General features: G+C 58.1%; 1 protein-coding gene across 5 annotated transcripts in view; it reads right to left on the reverse strand.

Annotated features, from left to right (window-relative positions):
* Positions 1 to 6,868, reverse strand: part of TEX264 (testis expressed 264, ER-phagy receptor) — a 37,590-nt gene extending 30,722 nt beyond the window's left edge. For 3 of the 5 annotated variants that reach the window (XR_011976392.1, XR_011976393.1, XM_072650461.1), the window contains exons 1-2: positions 5,747 to 5,898; positions 3,309 to 3,597 (exon numbers count right to left, since the gene is read on the reverse strand). Coding sequence is in view for 3 of the 5 variants with exons in the window: in XM_072650461.1 (XP_072506562.1) it covers positions 3,309 to 3,566 (258 nt within the window). In the remaining 2 variants the exon portion in view is untranslated. Of the gene's footprint in view, positions 1 to 3,308; positions 3,598 to 5,292; positions 5,454 to 5,746; positions 5,899 to 6,738 lie in introns of those variants that run through there. The other 2 variants (XM_072650471.1, XM_072650463.1) reach the window with 2 other exon arrangements.
* Between the last annotated feature and the right edge of the window lie 2,419 nt (positions 6,869 to 9,287).

A 9,287-nucleotide genomic window follows, 5' to 3' on the forward strand; every position in this document is an offset into this window, starting at 1 on the left:
CATTTGAGAATGATGAGCAACCTGGCCTGACACCCTCACTGAGGCCAGGCTCATCAAGGAGCTCCATTCTAGGCCAGGAATCTAGGATCCCAGGCCACTGGGCATCATTCTCTCTGGAAGCCCTTCCTTCTGCAACAGAGGTAATTCTCAATCCTTCAAGGAATACTGCCAGACATCCAGTCTGGCTACCAACCTACCCCCAACCAACCCAACAGCACGCTAACCCATTCTGCTGAGACGGTCTCAGCACTGAGGAAGGGAGAAAGACAGATAGCAAGAGGAAGAGAGAGACTGGAGTGGAGGGGGAGAGAAAGGGGGAGAGGGGAGAGGGGAGAGAGAGAAGGAAGAGAGGGAAAGATGCCTAAACAAAAAGAATGGGTTTATTAAAGGTGTAATTCAGGGGTTCTTAACCTAGGGTCCACAGACCACATAGAGAGATTTCAGGAAGACCCAGAACTTGGGTGGGGAAAAAATTATACCTTTATTTCAATTAATTTCTAAAACTAAAATTTAGTATTTCCCTCAATTGCTCAAAAATGTTACTCTGAGAAGGGGTCTATTGACTTCACATTAGTCCTGTATACAAAAAAAGCTAGTTCTGGTAGAAATGACCCTAGTCCATGAGTCTCCCCCTGCTAGGCAGTACAGGTAGTCCCTGGATGCCAGGTCTGTGGCCACATCCCTGGATGGAAGTCTGGGAAGTCCCTATGAACCAGATTGATCAGAGAGGGTCTGGGAGCCAGGGTGGCCCAAGGTCTTTAGAGCTTTAAACTGTGACCCAATCAAGTCATGCACTGGGCCATTAACTGAACAGGAGCTGATCCAAACACAGAGATGTTTGCCTTCCTAGCTGTGATCACCTTTAAGAGGCAGTGGAAGGAAGGATGGAGCTGGAGGCAAATGAGTTCCAATCCTACATTGAGTACTTGGGCAGCCACAGGCAGTTATTCCCCATTTCTAGGGCTCCAGATCCTCAGTGAGGGAACAGTAAGGATGATACCACCTGGAGCACCCCCTCTCAGAGTGGTGGAAGCAAGAGGTGACATAAAGCATCAGCTCTTGTGCTGGATCCCTTCTAAGCTCTGGACACTCACTGAAAGCAGTGAATACTTCACAGAAATGTCCAGGGCACTGAGGTCACCCCCAAGGGTAATGCCTGGCTCCCTCAGTGGGTGGAGACAGGTGTCCCTGGGCACAACACAGTAGCAGTGACGTGGCACTGACGTAGAATAAGGACACAGGGGCTTCCTGCAATGTCTCCTCCTGAGACAGGAGGGACTGGGATCACAGAAAACCTCCTAAAGCTCAAACTAAAACTTGGCCAGTGGGATTTTATCTCTTTGGGTGGAGGAGGCCCGGCAAGGGGAAAGAGGGCCTAAAGCACTTCTCTTCTATCTTTCCATACACGGGAGGGGGCAAAAGCCAAGGCCAGAGAACTGGACCCAAGGCACAAGTCTGTCCAAGCTCTTGGAAGGACTGGGGCAGGGTGAGGGGGGAACAGGAGGCAGGTCAAGGTGAGAGGAAAGGATGGGGCAGAGAAGGAAAGAAAAGAAGAGAGCCTGACTTCTCTCCCCAAGTTATAGAACTGAGTCCCAAGGCCATGCTTGGCTGCCCCCCCACCCTACCCCCCATTACAAGTTTGAGAAGACCATCCTTTTCCCCCAGGCCCCTCAGGGAATCCGGTAGGGTCAGATGATAAGGGTCTGTCCAACTCAATCGACAAAGGAAGTCTCATACAGCACCTGCAGATGCCGTATAGCTCCCTTCCCAGGCTCTTCATGACTCTGGACACCTGTCTTGGGTACTTTAGGGGCAATGCTTTGTGAGATCATTTACGTCTGGGCCATTGGAACCCAAGCATCAATGACTGGGTCGGGCTATAACCTTGACCTGGAGGCAGTAGACAAGCTTCAAGTCTTGCTGGGGTCCCCCGCCTTGCTTGCACTTCAAGCCCCCCAAAGCAGTTTTTTGTTCCTCAGGGCCTGGCTGTGAAGTTTCAGCAGACTAAGTGGGTCAGTGCTAGGCAGGCTATCTTCCCTCCACTCCCTCTGCTTCAGCAGAGACAGCTCTATTTGGGGCTGATGTTGCCTTGGGTCAGGGGCCTGACCTGAGCTAGGTGCTAGATGAATGGGAGATAGGCAGTGTAGGTGGCCACTGGTAAGGTGCATGGCTCAACTATGCTTCCACAGAAGCTGGGGTGGAGAGGGTGGGGACTCTAGCATCATAGAGTTTCCTACTGATCTCCTGAGCACAGGGGAAGCCTGGCCCAGGCACAGAAGAGGTAAAGCTTAGTGAGCAGAACAGATGGAGCCACCAAAGTCTGCCAAGTCCATGCCCACCCATCAGAGGTGGAAACCTGAGCTGGGAATTCCAAATCCTAGGCCCAGAGCCAACTCTGGGTGTGGGGAAAGAATAGACTGAGACAGGGTTGAGGAGCAAAGAAGCTGAGGAGCCCTGCCCATTGGGCGGAAAGCCCTGAGATGCCAGCACACCAGGCTGTGGATTGTACCTCCCCATGCTATGAAGGCCACATTGGAGAGCCCTGACTCACTTCCCAGGACTCCAAGCCAGCCAGACACCTACGGAGAGGCGGGTAGCCTGCTGGCTGGCCCCAGGGCAGCGATGCTGCTCAGCCAGTCAGGCATCCTAGGCATTAAGGGCGATTTGGTTCATCCCACTACCTGGCCAATTTTGCTCTCAACAGGGTGGCTTGAGGCCCAAGGAGAGAGGTGAGAGGGATATGAGAAAGGCTGTGGAAAGGAACATGAGAAGGCTGGATGGGCAGCCTGAATGGAGGGATTCTGATTCCCCCAAAGAGGGAGAGGCCTGCACTCCAAGCTTCCCCCGCAGTTCACACCACTCATCCCTATGCCCAGAAGACTGAGCCCAGAAAAAGGGAGAAGGTGTAAAAGGAAGAGAGGAAACACAGAAATAGCACAAATTCCAGTAAATATCCTAACTGGGTAGACACCCGGAGACAGGCAATGGAGTTAGGTTGAGAGCAAAGTGTGGGTGCAGGTGGGGAGCTGTGGATGGGGAGAGTACCAGAGATATGTGTGAGCCACCTCTCAGAAGAGGCTGAAGTGCCTGGCCATCAAAGGCCTAGCCTAGGGGAAGCTGGCGGGGGAGGGACAGAATCTCAAACACACGGTGAAGACCTCTTGCTAGAGGAGCAAAGAGGAAGGATCATCACCCAGCAAACCCCTTCACTCAAGCTGGCCCTCAAAGCAGTCCAGCAGAACCAAGCCCTGGGCCCAGGAAGAAGCAGGATTCCCCCAAACCCAGCACCTCCCCAGCCCACCACTTACCGTGTGGGGGTTGTCATAGTAGACCCCAATGGAACTAAGGCGTGGAGAGATGCTGCAGCTCTCTGTGAATAAGCGGCCTGACTCCTTGTAAGGGCCCACGTGGAACTTGTATGCCAGTGTGATATTCCGGATTGGGGGAGAGCCTGCACTCACTACCACGTCTTCCAGCAGCCCAGAGTATACCGCAAAGGCCAGCAGAGTCAGCAGAAGGGTCAGCACCAGGGCCGCAATCAGGCCCAGGAGTAGTAGTTCAGACATGGCTTCTGGGCCCTCCACTCCCTGAGAGATGCTGTAGGAGAAAAAGGGGTCAAAGGGAAGGTGAGTGAGGGGAGGGAAGGCAGTGTCCTTCACTCCAGCCTCCCTGACTCTGTGGGAGCCACAGTCCTCGGGTCCCTCCACTGGAAATTATGAGCCAGGGGAGGGGCCAGGAATGTTTACTGCTGGCCAGATGACCTAGAAGGTACCAACAAAGGATGACAGAAGCCACAAGCCTCTTTATTTCTTAATCACAGTCACTGAGGCTCTGAAGGCCTGAGTGTCATCACACCATCTTCAACCTGAATTGCAAGGAGGGAAGTAGGACTGGCTTAAGGGAGGGAAACCCAACACCCAGTCAAGTGACAGTACTGCCCTGAGCAAAGCCTGAACCCAGAGGGACGTGGGCAACTCCGGTGACCTTCCCCCAGCCAGGCCAGGATGACCATCCAGCAAAAAGAAGACTCAGGCCACTTCCTAGCCATGTGGCAATGGGCACATCCCCCTCTCTCCATCTCTCTGAATCTCAGCTTCCCCCTCTGTAAAGAAGGGGTGGGCTGGCATGATCTCCATGCACCCCTTCAGTTCTAGGTCCGTGATTCTCAAACCCACCTTCCCAAGTCCTTTGGTCAGTAACAGTCAGGGCTGCTGGAGTCAGGAGGGGAGGCAAAGACCCAGATACCTATTAATAACAGGATGCTGGGAGACACAAAACCCTAGAGAAAAGCCTTTCTGAAGCTCTAATTAGGAGGCTAATATTTTACTTTTCTGCCGCACAACTCTTCAGCACTCTCAACTTTAGAAAACAGCCTATTCCTCTTCTTTTACACATGGTTCCCACGAGCTTTACCACCTGGTTAGAAAGCAGGAGGGCAGGAGGTGGCTGCAGCAAGCGTACTGAGAGAAGTAACAGCTTGCCAGGGGAGGGCACAGAAAAACAAGAGCCCAGTTCATCTGAGCTGGCCAACTCAGGACAGCCAGGGAGGCCTGATCACAGCACAAGCACAAAAACCATGTTCCCAGGACCTTCAGTAATCAATACAAGTTGGGATGAAAGGTTACACAGGTTAACAAGCACTTGCAGGAACACAAAGGCTCTACTCCACCTTCCTTCCCCCCAGGGGATCTGAAGTCGGCTTGGGAAACTCGCTGTCTAAGGTGGGGGTGGGGAGGCCACAGGTGGCCTCCAGGCCCGCTTGGGCCCTCGGACTGGATCCCAGCCTCCAGAACCCCCTTCATGAAAGGACTGGTTCTGCACGACTGGGACTGGGTCAGAAGGCCACATGGCTGGCAGCAGGGGCCCCTCTCCCGGCTTAAGACAAAGGGTCAGACATGCCAGGTGCTGGCTGCCCACAGTTCTGCCCTCTGCCCCTCTCCCGAACCGGACTGAGGAGCCCCCGGGGACCGCTGGACACACAGACACCTCTCGTTAAGTATCAGCGTGACAGCACGTATCGATCAGGCTTCACTAATCAATGCTAACAGCGGCTGTCTGTCACCGTGCGGGGCCCTCCCGCACAGCTCCCGGCCGTGCTCTAGGGGTCCGACCCGCACGGTTCCGGAAGACACGCGGGGAATTCAGACGCTTCAGAAGGTGATTAAAGCGGTTCGGGTTTTTTAGAATCATTCGGAACCCTGGCTGCCAAGGCCTGACTTCCGGAGAGTCTGGGAGGTTCCTGTCTAGGCACAGAGCAGGCCCGGCCCGGTCCGGTTCTGGGGCTCAACCTACCGGTCTGTAAACCCGAATAAGGGCCCTTGCCCCGCCTCCCACAGCGGCCGGGGCCATGTGCCCGGGGGGGCGCGGGGTGCTCGGGGGGGCGCCAGGCTGTTCAAAGCCCACCTCTAAGCCCCCCAACTTCACACAGCCCCGTCCCCGCTCCATCCGAGTTTCCCTCGGTCCGGCCCGGCCCCGCCCCTGCTCTGCCCGTGCGCCCCCGAGCCGGCAGCGCCGTTTCTGGGGTGTCCCAGGCGCCTCCTCCCCTGCCCCCCCGGGGCCGGGCACGAGAAAAATGCAATCCTCGGCGGCTCCTCCCGACAGACCGGGGTACTAACGGGGGGGGTCTCCGCCCCGGGCCGGAGGCGGGGCGCGGGGTTCCGGGGCGCGGGGTTCCGGCCCGGCCCTCCGTTTCCCCGCCCGGCCCTCCGTTTCCCCGCCCGGGGTCGCCCCCGCCCCGCGCTCTTACCCGAGGGCTCAGCGGGCTCGGGGCCCCCCCATGCCCCCTCCGGCCCGGGTCCCTCCTGCCCAGCCGGGGGCTCGTCCCGGCGGCTCCGCTTCCGGCTTCCCCGGGCTCACGTGGGCCGTGACCGCGGCGGCGGAGGGGGCGTGCCCAGCTCTTAAAGAGCCCCGGGGCCGGAGGAGTGGGGGCGGGGCTGGCGGGGGTCTGGGGGGGCTCCGGGGGGGGCGGGCCGGGAGGGCTCCGGGGGGGCTCTGAGGGGCGGGCCGGGAGGGCTCCGGGGGGGCTCTGAGGGGCGGGCCGGGAGGGCTCCGGGGGGGCTCTGGGGGGGCTCTGAGGGGCGGGCCGGGAGGGCTCCGGGGGAGGCTCTGGGGGGGCGGGTCGGGAGGGCTCCGGGGGGGGGCTCTGGGGGGGCGGGCCGGGAGGGCTCCGGGGGGGGGGGGCTCTGGGGGGGGCGGGCCGGGGCCCTCCCCCTCCTCGCGGGGAGGCGATCGCGGCACCGGCGGAGACCAGGGGAAGGGAGGAGAGGTTCCCTGGGAGCGTCCGGCCCCCCGGGCAGGGGGACGAGGGCAGCGTGGGCCCCTCTGCCCGCCGGGGCGGGGTCCTGCGGACGTGACGAGCGCCCCTGTCTGGGGGGCTGACCGGCCTTCAGGCGCAGGACCCCGCGGAGCAACAAGTGATGAGCGAGGAGGCGGGAGATTGCCCAGGCCGGCACCCACAGCTGACCGGGCCCCCCGGAGCTGCCGGGGATGGGCAGACTGGCCGGGCTGCCGAGGGGCTCGCTTCCGCCCCGCCCCCCGTGGGGGGCCCATCCCGGCCGCAGCCGGGGGTGGGGGTGGGGTGCACGGGGTCCCCCCTTCCTAGCCCTCCTCCCCCTCCCGCTCACGGTCCCCGCGAGCCCGGACGGCGGCCCACTCTGCGGAGGGGAACACTGAGGCCCCGGGGCTCCCTGCGGTGGGGGGGCGGGCCCACGCGGAAGGCCCCCCGCGCCCCCGCCTCACCTCGGCTCGTCCCGCCCCGCCGCGGCTCGGGGGTCGGCGCGGGCGCGTGCCCGGGTCCGGGGCGGGCGCGCTGGGTGCCCGGGGAGGGTGGGGGGAGGGGGCCACCCGGGGCGGAGGATGGGCGGTTGGAGCAGCCCAGGGAGGGGCGGGGAAGGGTCGCCATGGCAACAGCCCCCCCCCACCGACCAAACCGGGCCCCGCCCCTCCCGCGCGGCCAATCAGGAGGCTGGGCTGGGCAGGAGGGAGCCCCAGCCAGGGCCGCCCCGGAGGCATCGTCCCCTCCGCTCCCCGTGCTTCGGAGCCTCGATGCCCACCCTGCCCTCCCTGCCCTCCCTGCCCCTGCTCCCAGTGCTGCCTGCTGAGTGCCTGGCCACCCGCCCAGGGTGCCACCTGCCCTCGTGCCCCTCTCCTGAGCTCCCAGAGGGCTCTGCCAGCTCCTGCTCCCTGCAGACCCCCTGTGTGCCTGGAGACCCCGATGACTGGGCTCCTGCCCCCAGGGATCTCAGTCTGGCTAGGACCCTCTGTAGGCACTTAGGAGCCCCTGGTATGAGAGACTGCCTGGTGCGGTGCCCATCTGCCCCACCAGGCTGACTGCCTGTGGGGAAGGGCAAGGGTGGAGGATGAGGGAATGGCCTCTTCGGGGCTGAGTGTTCTCTGCCTGCTCTTGGGCCTCATCTCTCTCTCTCTAGGATCCCAGTTCTTGGTAGAAAGCAGGGAAATAGAAGTGAGAGGAAAAAGGAGGAAGAGCCAGAGAGGACAGGAGAAAGCCAGAGGGAGCCCTGGGAAGCCAAGGTGGTGGTGGTGGGGTGTTGGTAATGGTGGAGGAGGGAGATTTCAGAGCTCCAGATTTCATTTATTAAGTATTAAATGCCTTCTCTGTGCAAGTCCCTGCCCTCAAGGCAATGTTCTGCTTCTCTCCTCCCTGCAGAGGGGCTTACCCCTTAACCCAGCTCTTCCTTCTCTCTTGGTGGGAAGAGGAGGGGATTGGAAGTGCCCTTCTCATCTTTTTGTAGCTTAGACCGCGCGATTCAGAAGGTCGCTGACTGGCTGGGTAAGTTTTGGAACTTCCCTTCTCTGCCAAGTCGCATTCTTTCCAGGACTGGGAGACAGAAGGATGGAGACTTGGAGACTTTCCGGCTGAAGGCCATCAGCAAGGCTCCCCTAGGACTTGACAGAGTGGAGGCAGAGCCTTCCTTACAGTACATGGAACAAGAAGGGAAGCTAATGGCAAAGGCAGTTCTAAAAATGATTGACCTTTACACACAGAATCAAGCCATGACTGCCTGGCCCTATATGCAAGGCCAACCGTGGGGACCCCCATTCTTCTTCCACACAGGGTTTCTTCATTTTTATTTTAACCTAATTTCACACGGGGGGGGGGGGGGGGAATGAATCCAACTGGCAATTTGGCAGGACCATGATCTACAGCCATCTCTGACCTTGAGTGGCAACTTGTCTAGTGTTTGATTTAAAGATCTCAGACATGGAACTCTGAAATTCTGTTCCCTGATTATTGGCTCCAATCCTTTCCGACTTCTCTCGTCTCATTTTCCCCTAAATCTGCCCAGCTCCGTCGTGGAGAACCACTCTCAGGGTCATAGGATCAAGCCCCACCCTAGGCATGCTGAGTACTCACAGACAGCTGGGTGGTTTAGTAAACAGAACATGTCCTTAGGGTCAGAAGGAATGGACTCTGTATCCTACATTATACATTTACTAGCTGTGTAACCTTGGGGCAGGTCTCTTAACCCCATTAGCCTCATCTGTAAAACAGGAGTAATGTAGCACTTACCTCACAGGTGGGTGACAGGATCGAACGAGATGATATTTAAAAGCATTAGCTCTTCTCTCCCTCCATGTTTCTGTCTATTCTGTTCTTATTTTTTCTCCTTTCGGAGAGGTAAGCCTAATAGTCAAGCCCTTCAAGAGGGCGCTCTCCCTTGGTCATTCCCCACTATCTGCCTTCTCTGTTTCTACTTTGAAGGATGCTAGAGGAAGTCACAAACTCATGTTGACTTAGGTCCATGACCAATTCAACTGACCCCTTACTGCTTCGTCTTTTTATTCATCTGACTGATCCCAGGCCCCTCTAACGGCTGCTACTGCGCTCTTCCCTATTCTAGTAGATTGTCTCTGACTCTGCTGAGGCTCTCAAGGCACAGTCATTTGCCTTTCTTTGAATTTAGAAATTATTTTCCTTTACACTCCCCCTCACTTCACCTCACCGGCTCATCTCAAGAGGATGGGATCCTCCCTCTCTCCCCTCCCTTTTTTTTGGCCAAGGCATACTTGGATAATTGATCCTCTCTCATCTTCTGGAGCTTGCTTCATCAATTATTCCCTCTTTAGCCTCTCCCCTTCTCCTGGCTCCTTTCCTGCTGTCAACACTATCTCCCTGATATTCTACGATTCTCTTCTCTTTCATTGCCCAGTGCCTAGAAAGAGCAGTATCTATACAGAGCTGCCTCTACTTCCTCATCACGAATTCCTCCCTTCCTTGTAATCTGGCTCTGCTGGAAATAGTCTCTCAAAAGCCACGAAAGATCTTT

The sequence above is a fragment of the Notamacropus eugenii genome, chromosome 1 (assembly GCF_028372415.1).
Source record: "Notamacropus eugenii isolate mMacEug1 chromosome 1, mMacEug1.pri_v2, whole genome shotgun sequence".
In the NCBI taxonomy this organism is placed as follows: domain Eukaryota; kingdom Metazoa; phylum Chordata; class Mammalia; order Diprotodontia; family Macropodidae; genus Notamacropus; species Notamacropus eugenii.